Source organism: Limanda limanda, chromosome 23 (genome assembly GCF_963576545.1).
Source record: "Limanda limanda chromosome 23, fLimLim1.1, whole genome shotgun sequence".
In the NCBI taxonomy this organism is placed as follows: Eukaryota; Metazoa; Chordata; class Actinopteri; order Pleuronectiformes; family Pleuronectidae; genus Limanda; species Limanda limanda.
The window spans coordinates 6631890-6651773 of record NC_083658.1 but is presented as its reverse complement, the minus strand read 5'-3'; the positions used below and the strand labels follow the sequence as shown (position 1 = coordinate 6651773).

At 44.4% G+C, this 19884-nt stretch overlaps 3 protein-coding genes across 6 annotated transcripts; 1 reads left to right on the top strand and 2 right to left on the bottom strand.

The window, feature by feature from the left end:
- Window positions 1–321: 321 nt before the first annotated feature.
- LOC132996673 (calcipressin-1-like) lies at window positions 322–12350 on the bottom strand. Of its 3 annotated transcripts, XM_061067005.1 has the most exons (5): window positions 12005–12350; window positions 11728–11893; window positions 2908–3081; window positions 2644–2803; window positions 322–2564 (listed from the first exon to the last, which is right to left on the bottom strand). In XM_061067005.1, the coding sequence occupies exons 2-5, from the start codon at window positions 11848–11850 to the stop codon at window positions 2380–2382; spliced, it is 642 nt and encodes a 213-aa protein (XP_060922988.1). In that variant the 5' UTR covers window positions 11851–11893; window positions 12005–12350; the 3' UTR covers window positions 322–2379. The 3 variants fall into 3 exon arrangements, with proteins under 3 accessions (XP_060922988.1, XP_060922989.1, XP_060922990.1); XM_061067006.1 differs by having other exon boundaries at window positions 11728–12350; XM_061067007.1 differs by lacking the exons at window positions 11728–11893; window positions 12005–12350 and adding an exon at window positions 5037–5632.
- Window positions 12340–15621, top strand: cenpl (centromere protein L). The gene is given in 7 exon segments (XM_061067373.1): window positions 12340–12365; window positions 13024–13067; window positions 13070–13103; window positions 13842–14016; window positions 14111–14365; window positions 14547–15119; window positions 15211–15621. Coding segments are annotated over 7 exon segments (1182 nt in total). The 3' UTR covers window positions 15286–15621.
- A 189-nt stretch (window positions 15622–15810) lies between these two features.
- On the bottom strand, window positions 15811–19427 carry LOC132996589 (FUN14 domain-containing protein 1). 2 transcript variants are annotated; one of them, XM_061066896.1, is made up of 5 exons: window positions 19397–19427; window positions 18814–18982; window positions 18213–18288; window positions 17593–17727; window positions 15811–17122 (listed from the first exon to the last, which is right to left on the bottom strand). In XM_061066896.1, exons 1-5 carry the CDS (start codon window positions 19419–19421, stop codon window positions 17045–17047), a joined length of 483 nt encoding a protein of 160 aa, XP_060922879.1. In that variant the 5' UTR covers window positions 19422–19427; the 3' UTR covers window positions 15811–17044. The 2 variants fall into 2 exon arrangements, with proteins under 2 accessions (XP_060922879.1, XP_060922880.1); XM_061066897.1 differs by having other exon boundaries at window positions 17599–17727.
- Window positions 19428–19884: the final 457 nt, after the last annotated feature.

Below are 19884 nucleotides of genomic sequence, written 5' to 3'. Positions count from 1 at the left end.
CATGAAGGGCTGATTTTTAGAATAATAACCTCGTTAATTATTATTTCCCCGACTCTGGGATTGCCTATGAACACAGGGTGATGTAACCTCTCTTTCCAAACAGCAGAGGGTGCTGACGCTCGTTTTTTGGACATAGAGGTTAAACTGCCTGGTGGCAAAGCGTCTGTGAGGAGAATATTTCCCAAATGGCACTAAAATATTAAGTTTAACACAATGGGTTTTAAATAATATTTGTTTATTTACATTGACACATGGTCGAAAGGTGCAATATAGTCCAGTAAATTGAACTTGAGTGGAAAACACGACACCAGACGCGTCAACTTCAATGGTAAAATCTTTTATTTAATCGTAACTCAGTAATGTTATTTCCTCTTGAATACAAATCAACTCAAAATTACCAGTAGTACAAAAGTAGCCAAACTTGACAAGAGCCTTCTGCAGCAGCGTGGGACAGACGAGCTGTCGGCCTGGCTGGCAGTGCCGGCGTGTTTCACAGTGCTGCTTCCACAAGCTCACATTCTGCCTTCACCCGGAATGAAGATCGTCGGAAAGAAACAGACAAAAAAAAAGCAACAGCCGTCCGTTTTTTAATTAACACTCGCAAGTTGGCAGATTATGTAAATCGTTATGAGATAAAAATGGCAAAAGCAAAGCCCATTCAAGCCAAGACAACACGTTTACAGTTGATTCTGAGCCTCTTCAACACAAATTATTCGGATAATATGTTGTAACCTCTTTGTTTTTGTATTTGTACTTATAAAGCGCCTTGTAACTGTGATTTGAAAGGTGCTATACACATGTAAAAGGTTATTATTATTATAAGTGAGGAGTTTGTGTCAGCAGCATTAATATATATATTTATATATTGGTGCAGATGTGAACTGACCCTAACAGAGCCCCCTGAGGAAACCCCTGGAACTCTTACTCTGTGTTCAAACTCTTAAAGAGACATTTTAGACCTGAAAGTCCTTTTCTGTCTTCACCGTCCCCGTCAAATAAAAGCATAAAAATATTTCCTTTCAGAATAGAATGTGTTTTAGTGGTGACAACACAAACAGGTGTCTGTTTATACTGGGGCTTCCTTAAATAAAAACTTAGGGTTCCAGGGTTTTACTTTCTAAACAGTGACTGAAAGAAAATTGTTTTTTTTTGACAATATGGAACTCTGACATTAGAGAGAGTGGTTTGGACAACACTGAACACAGAACATGCTTCTGGTGCGTGTTTGCCCACAGATGTTGGTTTAACATGCAGACAGCTTGTGTGATTACAGTGAGACATTGACTAGAAGCCACACACACACACTAATGAGCACTGTGATCAAGTGAGGACCCACGAGAAGAGGCTGAGAGCTGAGCCGGGCCCTGAGTCACTGTGCTGCACTTTGATTTTCTCACACATATTGTTTGGATATTATTTTGCCCAAGTGAACACACACACAAAAAAAAGGAGTTAGCCCTATTTTTTCCAAAAAACAACGATATACATTAGTTTCCCTCGGGCAACGGGCTTGGCGTTAAAACTACATTCCAATAAAAATAAAAGTTTTAACACTTCTTCACTAATCTACAAGCAAACCACAGACGCAGAGAAGGGAAAGAATCCACAAATAACACTGTTAGACATCGTGACGGGAACACTGTCGTTTTGAAGGAGCCATGTTTGTAGTGTTAGCCGGTCTGAGTGCGAGTAAGGCGAGCTTCCACCGGGCTCCTCATCCCCCGACACATCTAACAACGGTTAAGAGTAACAGGAGCTGCGGCGCCGACGTGACCTTGTAGCTAACGAGCACGCAAACCGGAGGGGAACTGAAAAAAAACGCACAAAAAAAACCACATGCCAGCGGTGAGTTAGGTTTAAATCCTCAACTTTGACAGCCGGATCATTTTCTGTCCACTCGGCACATCCCAAAAAACGCAAACATGATTTTCGCAGAACGATGCTGCATTCATGTCGTGTGGGAATAACATCCAACATCTGCTTCGATGCTCCTGCACAGACTTTATTTGCACCTGACCAGCTTCATCGCACAAAAACATCACCACAAACCAAAGTCTCCGACCACACTACAATAAAAAAAGTGGTATACATCATTTCCTACAGTTCCATCTCCAAAAAAAAAAAGCAAATTCACACATTACATATCAACTGATGGCTACACAGACTATGTAGTTCATATCTCCTGTATTTCCCATGGGACATGAATGCAGCATTCCACATTATGTTTTCTCTCCTTCTTATGAAATGCTCGTCTACGGGACGTCTCGGCACCCGCGGGCGCCAAACCCTCAAAGCTCCGAGAGTGAGTTCAGCTCTTGACCAGTCTCATCAGGATGGAATGTTACAGTCATCACACTGCTGCCCCCCCCGTGCCGCCGCTCACTGCTTGACCTCGGGGCTGTAGTCAGGACGCCGCGTCTGGATGATCTTGGGCCGCTGGGGGCGGGGCTGGTCGTCCTGGTCGCTGTCGTCGGGCGCCGAGCTGTCGCCGCGCTCGTCCTCGCAGACGTGGACGACCACGCTGGGGGTGGTGGGCGTGGCCGTCTGGAGCTCGTATTTGTCCCCTGGGGAAGAAAGGACTCGGTGAGACACGTGGGACAGTGAACGCATCGCAGCTCGGTCACATGGTGAGATGCACAATACCTGGTCCGAGCTTTGAGATGGCGCACAGCAGGTCGTAGTTGACCACGGGCATGGCGTCTTGAGCCTGCTCCCAGCCGACGGGAGGGGAGGCCGGGGGGGAGATCAGGAACTGCTTATCGGGCTTGGGAGGCTCCAGCCGAGGACTCCCTATGTGGACAGACTGCAGGACAAAAGGGACAAATTTGAGTTTGGGTCACAGTTTTCAAATAAACAGAATGACTTAACTCGAAGTTGGAGGAACAGGATGCTTTACGAAGACGATACCTGAGCAAAGTAGAGTCTCATCTCTTTGCCACTGAAGTCGGTCTTATGCAGCCGCAGCCGGGCCTCCGCTGCAGCCAGAGCATCACTGAAGCTGATCCGGACCCGCCGGAAAGACCTGAAGTACTGGAACTGCACTTCTGGGTCGAACGATCGGAACAGGGCCTCAAAGCTGGCCTGGGGTAGGGAGAGAGAGAGAGAGGAGGGAGGGGGTGAGAACAGAAGAGACCATCGAAATCCGGATATTGAGAGCAGCTTCTGCATCCTCCTCCTCTGCTTCCACTCGATTTATTCCCTTGAGCTCTTTTTTCTCTCCTCTTATCTAAAAATACGGAGCAGTGCCAGCCACAGGCAGCCGTGAACACAGCTCTGGCACTTGAAGCCGCTCGGAATAAAAAATGGTAAAAATAGCCTCTTCTACCAGCCGCTATATCTGACGCTTCTCAAGACAGCCTCTGTGTGTGTGTGTGTGTGTGTGTGTGTGTGTGTGTGTGTGTGGCCTCACTTTTAAATGAACAACAATAGCTGCAGAAGCTAATTAAGAGAACAAAATGGACTTGAAATTAAGACTAAGATACATTTTATTATCCCACACACATGCACAGACATGCACAGGCACACTCATGCAAGGGGAAATTTAACCTCTGCTTATAACCCATCTGGTGCCAGACACACAGATCAATCCAGGTTTGTCTTTTTGTTGTTTCTCCGTGGAGTCGAACCAGAGACAAACCAGAGACCTTTTCTGCCCATAGTCCAAGTTTCTGCCACTAGTCCACCTCCTATCCCAAAATCTGACCTTGGCTCCCATTTCCAAGAGGACCCTACCCAAACCATTATTTCATCAACTGCTAATCAAAAGCAGTCACACAACAGGACAAAGGGATGAGTTGTACTGGAGCCTGGTCATGATGATCTGTTCCCACAGAGTCATCAACATCAACAACTGCTGGTTAAATGCTTAACAGCTTCACTTCAGCTCCTGTGACGCTTTCGCTAGTATCCAGTCATACAAGTCTGGAGAAAAATTGGCTGTATGTGGGAAATATACATTCTTTAGGTGATGGAAGCCTTCTGGTTTCAGTTTCTAGGTTGACCAATCATGTGTGAGCAGGCTTGGGTTGCCTGCAGGTAAACAGATCATGTGGAGAGAACATATATTGACCAAAATGCAAGGGCTGTTGGCTTTTTATTTTATAGAAATGCAACGTGAGAGCAGCTGAAATGTTGTCTGGACCTAAAACCCCTACAAAAAGTATTGATGTTTGTGTTTTGTGTGGAGGAACTTGGACATTCAATCTATAATACAAAAATAATATAATATTCCACCACTGTATTTTTATCAAAGAAGGAAGACAACATGTCAGTGTAATATTATATAATTAGAACCTTCATCAGCAGGACTGTTTTAGCTGAATTTGTCCAATAAGCGGACTAAAAATTAGACGTGGTGTTTCAGTCGTCACAGTTCCGAGGATGTGGATAAAAATAGTTGTGCCTCCTACAGTCATCAGTCAGCATGCTGTGCCCACTGCACTGCAACACAAGAGCAATCACCGAGCCTGGACTTGGGCACTGAGTCATGGCCCAAATCAAAAGGAGGAAGAAGAACAAAGTGAGGGCCTTAGGAGGTCAGGTCCCTGATTATCACAACAGCCTCTCCACCACTTTATAGACGCTCCCTGCAGAGGCTCCACAGCAATTCACAAAATAATTCCACATGAGCAGTAAGGCCCATGAAATATGTGGGTATAAGAATCCACAAAAAACACACAGACCGTAACCCAGTGTTATTTTATCCAATCTATTTACATGTGAATACCTATAAGACACGATCATTGCTGAGTCAGTCGTTTTTCAGACTCAAAATGGCAAATAACCTTCAACGAGCCACTGTTCAATCCTGTTGGAATCAAATCTAGATGGGTTTTGATGAGATTGATTGACAAGGAAAAAAGCTGCAGGCCTTTTGACACTGACAGGAACTGAGACCAAGTAAAACAAGACGTGCTCTTCAGGACCTGTGACGAGGTTCTGGTGCAGGTCAATCGCATTACATCGAGGGGCTGAGCCGTAAAAAGAGCCAAGATTCAATTTTAATTCATTTCCAGGAAGCTCGACCGCTCTCTTACCTGCGCCTCAGGACGACTGAACACTTCCTGGTTCGTCACGGAGGCGACCAAGCAGAAGCGGTTACACTTGGTGGTCTTGATGTGCATGACGGGCGATCCCAGGAGCCGCAGCCTTTTCCACCTGATGCCCGAGGTCAGAGTGCAACGGGACGCCGAGGCGGCCTTCAGCGGCGGTGAGGGCGACGGGGGTGATGAGGATGAAGAGGAGGGGGGGAATCGGTGGAGCGTTGCCTTCCCCAGGGTGACGGACAGGCAGGAAGTTACAGATGCTCCCCAGCAGGAAACAGCTCAGCTCTTGTCCACCTCTGGCTCCCTGCACATGGATCTGCTTTTGTATCCGTCTTCTTTTGTCGTCACGAGGGAAACGCTGCGAGACGCACTACCTCTGCATTCAAACCTCAATCAACACACAGCCTCTTAAACCCGAATTCCAAGGTTATCGAGTCATCTGCTGCAACACTCGCAGAAAAAGAGGCAGAATCCTGTGTGTGTCAGTCGGCCTCGGGGAGCGAGCTCTGCAGCCGCCTGCAAACTGGAGGAATTTTCCAGAGATTTGGGTGTGGAGAGCTGGAAATGTCACTCAGTCTCTACTGAGCTCAGCCTCTCTCTCTCTCTCTCCCTCTCTCCTCCTGCTTCACAGCCGCTTAAATGAGCCCCTGCCAGTCGATGACGCATTACCCACAATCCCATCCCCTCCTCTTCCTGTGTCATTCAGCCGTTCTTTCATGGCAAGCCAATCGCCTGTGGAAAGGGGAGGGACAGTCTGCTCCTTTTTTTTCCATCCTACCGCTCGACTGATAGATACGAGCTAATGCTGACTAATCAGACATAAAGAGGGCCTGTGTGTGTGTGTGTGTGTGTGGAGGTGTGTGTGTGTAGAGAGAGAGAGACTGGAAAATAATGACATCACTATTGAGCAAACAAAAAGCCCTGATCCGCTCTCTGTTGCATTTCATCTCAAGACAAAAAAAAGCCTTTGTTTGAACGGAAACTTATGTGACAATGAGCCTTTCACCTCCTTGTTTCCCACCGAGCTTCATCAGCTGACTGCTGAGTGCACGGGGCAAGATGTGGAAACATCTCAATGTCAGGAAATATGAATGAGGCCGAGAGAGCAAGACAGAAAGGGGGAGAAAGAAAGAGAGAGAGAGAGAGAGAGCAGCAGCAAACAGACAAAGGGAGAGACGGCTGGTAGGAAGAATGTATGATGGAGGGATGAAGGGATACAAAGCAAGAGGCGAGAGCGCTGGTGCTCATGGAAAGTATGCAGTTTGATAACATGCTTTTATGGGGGTATTAATAGCAGAGAGCGGGAAGTGTTTGTGTGTGTGTGTGTGTGTGTGTGTGTTCGTGTGTGTGTGTGTGTGTGTGTGTGTGCAGTTGGAAAAACACGGCCAACACTTGCACCCGTGCGTTAGAGACGGCGACACGTTCCGGTTTGTTGCGTCTGATCCTCGACAAAGTCCCACATTTAACATCTGGAGGAGATAAAAGCTTTTAGGCTCACACTTAGCGGAACATTAATTATTCAATCAACGGCACTAGAAAGGCATCTGGCACGCATTCATCTTGGATTAGCGTGTGGTCTGTGAATTGTTGGCCCATTAGAAGATCTGATTGGGTGGATCTATCCACAAGTCCTTTATGGTAGATCATGTTTTCCATTTGACCGCCTTTAACTTCTTTTATTGACAGATTGATTTTGAGTTCTCGTCTGCTCGGAGATATTTTGTTAGAGGGAGGTCGTGTGCCACAAGCGCCAAGTGTTGCCCCTCGGCAGGTTTGCGGCTGTTCAACCAATCAAAAGAAACCATGCCATTAAGGAGTCCTCCAAAGGAAAACAGATAATGCATGTTTCAGTCAGAAGTTCATCTTGAGAGGCTGCATAAAGCTTCTCTAGTAGACTGGCAGAGTCAGTATAGTATACCATATACATACAAATCGTAAATGGACTGTATTATAAAGCACTTTCCCTCTTATAGACCATTGAAAGCACTCTACAGGGTGAGCCTGGGATCAAACCACTCTACGACCCTCTCTGCCTCCTGAGCAACAGCTCAACTTCTGTTCCCACGGAAACCTTCTCCACTTCGGCCTTTAAAGATCTGCTGCCGCGGCACGTCGACATCAGCACAACGCCTTTGTGTTCCGTTTACACAAGTCTGTTTTCAGGCTGAACACTCAAATTCACACGAGAAGACACTTTAGAGGACAAAGCTGCAACTGGAGGAATCCTGGACAAGACAAAAGGACCTCGGGGGGGTTTGACCCTGGGACCTTCTGGCTGTGAGGTGGCAGTACAGGCAGTGACACCTGGCAGGTTGTCTGGCTGGAAGGAGTCTATCCTTTGCTATTAGAACAACATGTAGATGTTCTGTTCATGATCCCTCAGGCCCCTGAGCAGGGTGTTAATACACAGTGAATTGACTAAAAGCACTGTCCTGTGTGTGTGTGTGTGTGGTGTGTGTGTGTGTGTGTGCTGAATGGAAAATGTGTGTGTGGAAAGCAAAGTGGTGTAATGTTGATGAGCCTCCCGACAGTGAAACTGATGCTCTCATGTAAGTGCTGTTTGTTGATGTTAAACATTACCATGTGAGTGAGTGTGTGTGGAAGGTGCTAATCATCTCCAGACCTCAACCTTACCCTGGTGTGGCTGCTACTTGTGTGTGTGTGTGTGTGTGTGTGTGTGTGTGTGTGTGTGTGTGTGTGTGTGTGTGTGTGTGTGTGTGTGTGTGTGTGTGTGTGTGTGTGTGTGTGTGTGTGTGTGTGTGTGTGTGTGTGTGAGAGAGAGAGAGAGAGAGCATGCACGTCCTGCATTTTTTCCATCACGCTGTGTTATTTTTTCATCTTCCTATTTTTTCCATTCCCTCACTTGACAGACAGGCAACAACCCCCCCCCCCACCACCACCACCACCACACACACATAAAGACAGGTGTGCACATGCACAGTGCACACACAAGAACAAATCTCGAATGCTCACCACATACTGGACACAGTGTTGTGTTACCAGCCAGCTGCTACATTGTTATTGCATCATGCTCTTCTTTCCAAAGCCGAGGTGATGGTTGATACTGGTGGGAGCCACAGCTTCGCCCACGCTGGCAAATACAAAATACTGTAACAATAATATAACTGATGTAGCAGCGAGATGGTGGATCACACTGAATACCATGGAGCGGTAACTTATTTGATGACTCTGAAATAAAGCCACTCTAGCTGCATCTGGCCACATTCATCCTATAACTTCCATGTCGTTGTCTCCCCAATTAAAACACCAGCTTCACCATCTTTATATTTAAACCCACACCACTGTCCTGACACTAGCCCGGTCCCATCAGGTTACAGAGGCCTGACTCCTGTGACACGCTCTTTCCTTGTGGCTTGAGCAGAATCCCATATCTGAGCAGGAAACCAGCGCCTGCAGCACGGTGACACATCTGTGCCTCTTCCAGCTCTGCATCTGTGTCACTGAACTTGTGGAGAGTTTCAGAAAAGTCAGCCGCAGATCTAGATAAGGCGAACGCTGAGTCAGCGCATGTCCAGCAAAAACATTCAGATTTTCCGTTTCCTTGTCCGCTGTGGGTGACCTGGTTAGTTTACATACTTGTCGTCAGTGTGGTTGGAAACATGATTCACTTCAATCTTTGTGGAACCTGCTTCTCCTGTTATGTAAGACTGTCGACTAATGCTGATGTTCACTGTGCTGAGAACTGTGATCACACATTTCATCACACACACACACACACACTCACTCTGTCCTGATTGTAATCAGAATAATGAGGCTGAGATTGGAATTTGATTACATCTCTGGTCTTGGTGACTCCATCCACAGCTGCAACAGGGTGCGTCCGGCCTGAAAAGTCCAGGAAACTTGCCGGACTTTCCAGACCTACATCGGAGTTTTCCCTGACCTGAAGCTGTTCTTCCATGCTGGTTTATTAATACTGGCAGGTCTGAGCTAAAACCAGTTTAACTTGCACATCACACTGGAAAATACATTCCATACTTTCTGTTAACTGACCTAAAATGTTCTTCTCTCTCCAGAGAATATATATATTATTATCAGCATTATAATAACCACTCTGACAGTGATTGAATAAAAGAGTTTATACTTAGACAGATGCCCAATTTGACTCTGTTCTCTTTAAACTCACTCTGTAAAGTGCCTATATAATGTATGTTGGTCGGGGAATTGAATTACTGAATGTGTAACATCATATGTAATTTCTGCCATTTCTTGTTACTTCTCAGCTGAAAGACAAAGTCCAGACCGTGAGTATTATTAGAGTTTTTAAGGTTCTGAGCTTCAACACAGTGGTTTTGTAATAAAGTATGACTTAAAGTGCCATGTCTCAGGTTTAATTCCAGTAAGTTTATGTCAATATATATAAAAGTACATTGCAGTTAAACAAAATCATTATTTCTGCACTCTTTGCTCGACAGACAGCCACAGTTAGTTACCTTATCTTATTCCATCCCTCCCAGCCATTATTTAAGTACAACCGTTTGTGTTTTCACAAATTCCATGGGCGGTCACACACCTCAGTGGAATATCCTGCCATATGATACATCAGCTGACCTTCAAAACTTTGCCGATGCCCAGTGGAAAAGCAGCAGGATCCTGGAACAAACGAAGGAAGAAACCATCTCCTCTCTTCACCTCTGTTGTTTTTCCTTTTCCATCAACGTCAGCAGACTCCACCCTGGCTCATCTCACATCCCGTGTGCATGCAAATGTCTGGCAAAATGCATGTGTGCACCAGCAATTGGTTAAGTGTGTGTTTAGCGGGCTGTCATGTTCCCACAGGATCCAACAGATGAACCAGGTTATTAAGGTGGCTTTTGTTGGGCGACAGCTTGGCAAGAAACTTTATATCTAGAGCAAACCAAGAAACCATAAATAAAGAAAGTATAGAGTTTTATTTTTCCCACTGTCTAACTTTTGCTCTCCAGTCTTAAATCGTGATATTTAAAAAATCCACTATGGATCAACCTCTAGTCTGTGAATTGAAGAAAATTTTAATTTAGGAAGTCCGTCTTTTAAGCAACTCAGGACTGAAGTGTTTTGTTGACAGCTCAGTCAAACAACAGTGTGTGTATTTTAACTGTTACCTCCATCTAGTGGTCTTAACGGCTGAAAAGAAATCTCAATATTGCTGTTGTTTGGTTTTGTTTTTCCTCCCACCACTTGGGGCAGTAGTGCCGCTGCCAGCCAAGCAAGAGGTGTAAACAATCAGTGGGGTTATCTGACCCAGGTGTTGGCTGAAGGTAAGGAGCAAACAGTTTTTGACCGTGTGGGAAGGGATGCAATGTCAAAGGTTGATTTGTTTGTGTATGTTTTTGGAAAATACATTTATCGAGAGTACAAGTGGTTCTGCTCTCTTATTTGGAAACTGTACAGAACAATTACTCTTATAACGGTTCAGGTGGAAAAAGTCACGTCTCAAAGGGCAGCAAGTCTACAACATCATCTGCACGACTTCAAGCAGAAGGGGCTGCACTGCTACAGGAAAAACAGGTCTTGGAGGAGCAAGAGGAGCAACTGAGAAGGAAAAAAGAACAACTTGGAAATGAAACTGAAATGGCATCTGCAGCGAAATGATCAGAGTTAAATGCCTCATATCCTGGCAGTGTTCCAAAGGCACATTCGACAGCAGAGGAGATTGTTTGTTCTATCTGGAGCAATTCACTAGGGGGCAGCATGGAGATCTGGTGCACAGCTGCCAACACATGGCTCTGCTGTGGCCAGAGACCTCCTTGGAAAGTAAAGGTCACAGCTGCCTCTGTGGACAAAACCATTGGATGGCCAGCTGTTAAGGCAGAAGACAGTAAAGGGCTACAGGCCTGTGCATTGTTTCTACGAGAATGTTGCAACACCATGGAGGAACTGCAGTATTTAGATGAACTCGATGTGCCTGAAAACGTGAAAACAATAATGCAGAACAAGAACAAAGATTGATCCACACACAATGGGTCACAGTACTACTGTTCTGATTGGCACAAACACCCCTAAAGTTTAATGGAACCATGGGAATCAAGAAACTTCTTATGTGGATGATCTTTTGAAAAGGCTGCCTTCTACTGAAGATGCAACTCTGATGGTAGAGAACCTTACAGCTATCTGCAAGTTAGGAGGTTTCAATCTCACAAAGTGGATCAGCAACCGTTCGTGAGGAACATGTATCCAAGAACTTCAAGGAGTTAGATCTGGACCAAGACAAGCGGCCAATTGAACGAGCCCCTTGGACTACAATGGTGCAGTGAGACGGACACCTTCAAGTTCAGATTTAACATCCGAGAGCAACCACACACAAGGCGTGGAATGTTCTCTATGATCAGTCCCATACATATGATCCATCGGGTTGCTTGGCCCCTTTTACAATCCCAGCTAAGATGATGAAATATGGTTGGGATGATCCAACAGAAATGGATATCCACGTCCTGTATAGAGAGAGCTCCAGGATGTGTGGGCGTGCACAGCAGCTCCCCAGACCCCATGAGAGAAATGATGATCAAGCCTTTTTCTTGCAAAACAACAGATAACTGACTATTGTACTAAACGCGTAATGAATCCCAGAGCACCCCTCTTACACTCGGCTGTCATCGGCTACAATCACATACACGCAACACAACACAGTGTTAGTAAACAGTGAGGCTAACGGAGTGCTACACAGCCTTTAGCTTCTTACCTTGAGGATGCCTTCCCCGAACAGGTCCTCCGGCACTCTGCAGGCGATCAGGGCGTTTGGTAGATCTGTAAACTTCACATCCACCGTGGCCTCCTCCGCAACGGCCTTCTTCGATTTCTGCATCTCGACTGTCGGTGGTGGCTTCTTTTGTGTGTGTGTGTTTTGTCTGGAAATCAGAAAGTTAGCTTAGCAAGCTAACGTCCCCCATCAATGACTTTTTAAGTGTCAAAAGCTGACTCGGTGGCTTGCGCTGGGTTTAATGGAGTGTTCTACGTACCAGTAAAGTGGTTATTTCATGTTAACTCAGCTCTGTTTACGATGTTTCCATCCGAACAGCTGACGGAGCAGCAAAGCTGACAAGCGGCTCTCGGTGTATTAGCCCCCAAGCTGCACTAAGCTGGGCTAGCTCATTGGCTAGCTGGACCGTTATGCTAACCCGGAAGTGTGAATAACGCCGCTAAACAAGCTAAACGCACGATAATCCTCGGGTTTCTCGTGTCGTGTGGCTCTGGGGGGAGGTGGTCGCTCGGCAGAAGGTGTTGTCTCAAACCGAAACACTAAAGTATTCTTTGGAATTAACTATAAATAAACCTGTGGGGTAATTTGGTTAGCATGACGCACAGGATCAGGGAGATGACGTCAGGTCAGCAGCAGCTTCAGCTTCTTCTTTCTTTTGTTTTATGTAACCTAACCTTAACAGTGCATTACCGCCACCTACCAGGCTGGAGGGTGGATCAGAGTGTTTGGTCTGCAGAAATACATAAAACAACAAATAAACTAAACTTAACTTAGACTTAGATCCAGTTTCTTTTAAAAACACAAACAATCATACATTATTACATTCTCCAGTATTAAATGCTCCACCGTTCCCTCCCCTAATCCACATTCACACTGTCCTGATGGCTTTTATTCTTATTAAGTGCATTGTTTTATTTAGTCCTGTGGGTCTTACTCTTGGCCTTGCTATAACGGTTTGTTCTCTAGTGTTTTTTCCCTATTGTTTTCATCTGTCAATGCCAGGAATATAACACACATGAAGAAAAACACGACAAAAGGAGCTGAGGACATGTGGGGTGGAAGAGGTAAACCTGAAGAATGTGTTTAATATTGGAGAAGGAAAATATAAAATATTGTTAGAGTTTTTAAAAGAGACTGGTTTAATGAAAATGATCTAAGTTTAAGTTAGGTTTTTTGTTTGTATGTATTTCCACAGACCAAACACTCTGACCCTCACTCCAGCCTGGTAGGTGGCGGTAATGCGCCTTTAACGTCAAGTGCCATCCGCGATTAAACAAGAAAAAGAAGAAGAGAGCGCGACGTTCAAATCTGTTTCCGGTTTCCTTCGGTGCGCCAAACATGGAGCCGCCTCATAACAGGTAAATGTCTTCCTTCCTTTTCCACAGTGAACTCACGCTGTTTTATAAATCACATTTACCTTCATGAACACACAAGGACAGGGTTTAGTCCACAGCGTGTTTCTGTGCTGCTGAATACACGACACTTCCCGCTGTGACCCGCAGGAAGACACGACTCAACCAAACAACATTCAGCGATCACGTACTTGAACTTCACTCAGCTTTATGTGGAATGTGCCAAACTGATACATTTCCCAACGAGACTATTTATATATCTTTAGCCTCCTCCGTTCAATTCGGCGTAGATAATACACCACGGAGAACTTAACTAAATCGAAATAGTTAAATTTTGGTGTCTCCTCCAAAATAAAACAATAACAGAACCCTAAGCGGACCCTCAACGTGTCAAATCAAGTGTTTGGTGTATAATTCTACGGACGAAATTAAGTTTTAACCAAGATGTCTTATTGAATTTCACTTTGATTTATATTTAAACAAGAAAGATGCTTAAGTATCAGATTGTGATGTATCTTTACTATGGTATTGTGAGGAGAACTTAATGAAGCTTGTTTGCAAAGTTTAGGTCACTTTATTCTTGCTGCTGTTTCTAAATACAAACTAATTCAAGAGAAGCCAACTGGTTTGTATCTCGTAATTCATCCAAAGTATTTGTGGAATTGCTTGGGTGTTTTAAAATGTACAAATTCAGCATTAAAGAGAAGAAACTGATCCCATGGTGGTAACCTGTTTGATTGCCAGTGTGGTGAGGACTCCCCTCACCAGTGTCATTGTTCAGAGGAGGAGCAAAAGCAAGAGCTACCGGCAGTCGTACCGCAGCTGCTTGGGCGCCGCCTCGCGGCTCGGCCTGACGCCAGGGTTGACAGCACGGAGGCTCAACACCAGCAGAAGAGCTCCCAAGTCCCATAATATCAGCGTGAGTCCAACCTTTCCATTATTATCCATGTTTTTAAAGCAATCTTTGCATAACATGTACAGAATGGTCATCCTCTCTTTCTCTTGGCCCACAGGAGAAGGTGGATCCAGAGCATCTGGCCTTGCTGTTGAAAACGGAGTGGAAGCTGTCGTACGTCTCTCCTCTGTACAAGTTCAGACACACCCAGCTGAAGAGCTACTCCAGGCAGCTGTCTGCGTTCATTGCTGCGGAGAAGCAGCAGGGCTTGGCGGTGGAGGTGGAGGGACTGCAGAGCGGTTTCAGGGTCGCTCTCTCTGTGGTGCAGGGGCTGACGGAGACGGACGATGACGCTGAGACCGTCCTCATACAGGTGAGCACAGGCTGACTTTGTCACAAGGATTTTGTTTTTCATTCTAAAGCCAGGCGTGGTACATGGTTCAGTATATCCCACATTATTTACTCTGCTGCTGCACTTCTAGGTCAGACAATCAGCTGAATCTGTGTGAGATCCTTGTATTCTTTGTTTATCACTGTTACCTTTGTCCCGACAGATCCATGCAAACCCTTTGTTCGCCAGACAGGACGAGCCCCAGAAGTCGGTGTGGAGCGGCTGGCTGACCTGCATCAACGGCAACACGGATTACCTGCACTCCCTTCCCAAAGACTTCACCTGTCTGCCGCTCTTTGGCTGCAGCGGCTCCGAGTATCTCAGCGGTTTGGTCAAAGCCTGGTTCCAGCAAACATTTGACTGCTGCTTCGGGCCCCTGGAAATAAACCACACCAGTTTGCAGTGGCTGGTGGCGTTATGGACTAACTGCCACACAGAACACAGCATTCAGCACCTCAAAATGATCTGGACTCTCCCCGTGGTGCCACCGCTGCAGATCACCTACACGGTTAACCCCCAAGACGCCTGGGAGCTGTGGTGCAGTGTGAGGACGGGTCAGCAGAAGGAAAACGAGGAAGAGGAGGAGGGGAGTAGTATTGATATTAAGGAGGTGATGAGTCTCATGCAGGGGCTGAAGGGACATTTCTTCAGACACTTCAGGCTGGATCTGTCGGCAGGAAGTTTGAGGCAGGTCACGACAGCTCTGGGCTCAGCCAAGAGTAACGGCAGGATCAAGGTACAATGTGGCAGAAATGGCTGTTTTTTTTAAATTTCTTTTCACTGTCTTTTTAGCAAACGCAATAATATTTCCCCCCCTTTTCTTTCAGATCTCCAACAGCAGGTACATGATCACCACCCTGACTCTACTGACGGAGTGTGCCCTCCTCAAAATGCCAATCTGAGCAATAACAACTTTAACAGGAACTGCAATCTTGCAAAAGCAGCATTCATTATAGAGACAGCTTCTGCCAGGACCCGACACACTGCTTTTATATGACATTCCCTTTGTTTTTAACAACCATGCTAATCTTTTTTTAATAATTTTTTTTTTTTTTCACAACATAGAATTGAAATGCATTTTTTCACCATTTATGTCCTGGAGAAATTTTCCTTGCAACCAGACTACAACTTAAACGCATGTAATTATTGCTAGGATTATGTTTTTAGGAAAACGTTCTTATGTTCCAACTTCTTAACCCTGTTGTCTACTTTGTCTGTTAAGCAAAAAATGCTTAGGTTCCACCCTTTCTTGTAAATACTATTGTGATATACATTTGACATGTTAACTTTATCTTGTCATTCTTAACTATAAATAAAAGCTAAAACTATCAAAGCGTTTGGCCATACTGTACAGGTTCCAAGTGGGTGTGTAGTTTTTCAATCAGTTGATAAGGGATCCCTCAAGAAATTCAAACAACTCCAGACCAACTTATTCTGTTTTTCATTTCTTTTATTGTTTCTCAAAAGAAATCTGGCAACTTAAACTCCATAGACACAGCTCAAATGAGGTTATCAAAACAACAATGCATGGAAACAATGAGGGAGTAATGACAATACAAGCTCAATGAAAACCAAACCTTGCATCTGAAACATTACTGTATATTGCACTGTAAGTAAAAGGCAAACACAACAAAAAAGTAACTTGTGAGCAACTTATTCTGTGTGGATATTTGACACGACAACACAGCATCGCCTTTGTGTTGCTTTTTGCTACACTGACACTTCTAAATGCACAGGGACAACAGTGAGGGTGGAGGACTCACAAATCACTGCTCCATTATGCTCTTTAATCACGGGACTGGTTTCTCTTTTGGTATCGGAGCTCCCAATGGCAGTAATTAGTGTACAGCAGATGCTTGTCCTGCCAGTAAAGTGGCTGAGGATTATGGGAATCTGTAATCAACAGTTGTTGTTAATTTCAAAGTAGAAGTAAACAGATGGAATATTTCGCTTTAACCATGTGATATGTGTTGTATATGATTAAGAACTCCCGCTCAGAGAGGAAAAATAATTTTGTTTACCCCATTCAGTGTGCAAGACTTAAAAAACACATTGTGTGTTTGCTCTGGCGCTTAAATGGCACATAAACTCGCCAAACTTTGCAGTTACATAAAAAAATAGCCCAAAGCAAGGAGACTGGGGAATAGTGTTAACTTCCCACTCTGCTGCCTTCGCTGTTTACATAATATTTCCTTTTGTGTGGGTATTTACAGCTCCAAAAAGGGGGGTGGCTCTATATTGTCAGCGGCCCCCACACACGCCAACTTATAACAATATAAGATCAGCATCCACCAGGCAAGTATACATGAGGACACATCGATTGATTCTCATTCTCATGATTCTGTGCTCCTTTGTGGCAGCTCGGCATATTTATCATTAGAGTCTTCACAGTACAATCCAAGAACTCAAATTCTCCACACACTCTGATACAGACTTCAAAATGTGTACTTAACCCCCCAGAAAGAATGAACTGCTATTGGTTTTAAAGTATAAAACAGTTAGTTACACTGTCACAACAGATCATGCTTTAATGTTCAACATAACCCCCGTCCATAAATCAATGCACACGGGGGGGCGTCGAGGGGTAAACAGCAGAGAGGAAAGTGACCTATGCAGTGATGTGATTCACAGTAAGTGGAGACTGCGGCATGCGCAGCGGCGTTAGGACGCCAAACCCAGAAAGAAGCCGCCGACGAAGCCGCTGGACATGACGATGTTCCTCTTTATGAAGTCTGTGGCCTGTGTAGGAGAGAGAGGATGAAGAATGAGTTGATAGATCAAAAATTAACAGATAAATCAATGAAAAGGTGTGAACTGGTTGAGAGATGCTGGAGAAAGTAAGCCATGAAAATAACCAGGAGTAGAGGGAATTTAAAAGGGAAATACCACCTATTAAAATCATCTACCGACCCAGCCTACAGAACCATATATCCTCTTGGTATGGATACACAACCAAACACCCATAATGTTGTGAAAATGTATCGATCTACCACCTCTCACCAGCCTGCTGTGTCATGGGTTGTGAGTGTATTACAACCAACAGTACACTAGATGGCATTGCTGCTTTGAAGATCAATTTAGTTTTACATATCATGGATATGTTGGGTGTAAGAAGAGAGGGGCCCTTTTCTAGTAAACAGAAAGAAATGATTAAGTCAACAAAAAATTTGCAAAAGCATGAAAGACAAAGCAAGCTTTGTCGGTGGTACCTTTACCTCCTCAATGAAGGTGTTTATTTCAGGGACTGCTTTGTCTGCCCTCTTCTTCAAGTGTTTCTTTGCCTTATTCACGTCCTTCTCCACCTTCTTCCAGTCCACCTGTACGTAGCCACTATGATTGGCAACCTGTAGAAATTAAATAAAGTGGTATTCAAAATGGATATATTCACTTTTATTGTATTCCATAATTGTTTAAATCCCAGTTGTCAAATTTGAAGTTAAATACGCCGTCTGGAAATATTTGGCTCCAAAGATGCGGAAATAAGACAACGTTAGCATTGTAACACCCCATAATATTCCAGATGGCCTTTTCTTTCTGCTGTAGAGAATGGACAGGCTGACCATCCTGCTGTGCAGATGGCATATTCAGTTGTCAGTGATGAAAGTGTGCAAAATATGAATCTTACAAAAGGACTAAGAGAAAGTGCTGATATATGTTATGTGTACATTGAATGGAATATTTCCTTTTCTTTTTTCCTTGGGTTTCCATTGCATATTTACTTACGTAATAGTACTTCTATTTTACTGACTCCTCTAGTAGTACTAATAAAAGGATGATCTGAATCTTTAATTATTGAGGCTACACAAACACTGTGTTATGGTGCCCTTACCTGTAATAGAAGGAAGCCTCCACCAACAGCCGTAGCAGCTATCTTCCCAACTCTCTGGAAGACGTACCCAGCACACCTGTGTATATTGAAAAGAAGGGAGGAGTGTTTACAATGGTTAAAAACAATTTAATGTGAAGAGTAATGACAGATATTGAATGGAGGTACTTGCTTTATAGGGATGTAATAACACATCATGACTAATCAGCCATGTTTTTTCTTTGGAATAAGTTGCATTGATAGCTGTATGTTTCTAACAACTTAACTCTTTTGTCAAAAATAGTATAATAACCTCAGTTGATCCAGATGTGACGCCCAGGCCTTACCGTCCGCTCACCCCTCCCATCATGAGCTGAGTGGCCATACTTCTCAGCAATGGGGCCTGAGTTTTTCCCAAACAATTTATTGTTAAGAGTACAGACAGATATTGAAAGGAGGTACTTAATTTATAGGGATGTAATTACACATCATGAGAAATCAGTCCTGTTTTTTCCTTTAAGGCACCCTGCATTGATTAGCAGTATGTTTCTAACACATTAACAACTTTACTCTTTTGTCAGAAATAGTACAAACAGCTGATCCAGATGGGACGCCCAGGCCTTACCATCCAGTCACCCCTCCCATCGCGATCTGAGTGGCCACAGAATACTTCTCAGCGATGGGGCCCGAGTTGTTCCCAAACACCCTGCTCCACCACTGGTGCCTCCGGGCGTATTCTGTCAGGTCCACCACCTCATACACCTCATCTTCACTCTCTGGGTCGTCCGGACCTGCTGTGAGACAACAACATGTAAAGTTATGAACAAAACATCAGATATACTGCCACTAGCCTTGCAGAAAAAATGAGAACAAGGGCTTTATAGACACAATAAATTACACTACACCTCAGATTACTCCTTATTTACATTGTAAACGTATTTCTTATTGACTACATTATTTGTATCAGGCTGTACAGTGGGCTAGCTGGTCCTTTCTATGCAAATGTATAAGGAGGCTAATGCTAGCTGGCTAACGTCAAATGGCTACCAATTCATCATGAAGCACACTCATATTTCCTTTATGGGCAGATGTAAACATCAATGTCGAGGTCGTAAATCACTAGTATCATCTCCGGTGGGGAAAGTTAGTCATTTTCATCTAAATTATGTTGATAAGGCGTTTTCTTTACAACAAATACCATCACCAACCTTCTCTGTTGTCCACCGTCGCCATTTTGGAGAGACCCAGCTCCCGCACCAGGATGTTGACAATGCGAGGCCACGCCCACGCGATGATGCCCTGCCACGTCAGTTACAAATGCTTTGATCTTTTGCAATTATAGCAACTTTATAGCTGAAAATAATGTATTGAAATAAAAAAATGCTACGAGCTTTAGCTGCAGAGGGAGCGTTTCACTAGAAAGCGACATGGAAAAAGTGTTGGATATATTTTTATTTTTGAGTTTATTTCACTGTGTGGAAATGATGCTTTCCTGTGGGGGGGGGGGTGCTTTGGAACTTTGCAAACAGGTTCGTGCAAGTGATGATTTTTAATAAACTTTTTTTTAAATAATTTTTTGATAAACGAGTTATTTTGCAGAGGAGAATGTGAATATTTGAGATAAAAGAATGATATAGCAGAGGGGGAGTCATGTGGTGGGACGCGGCTGCTCCCATTGGCCGAGGAGGGGGGGAGA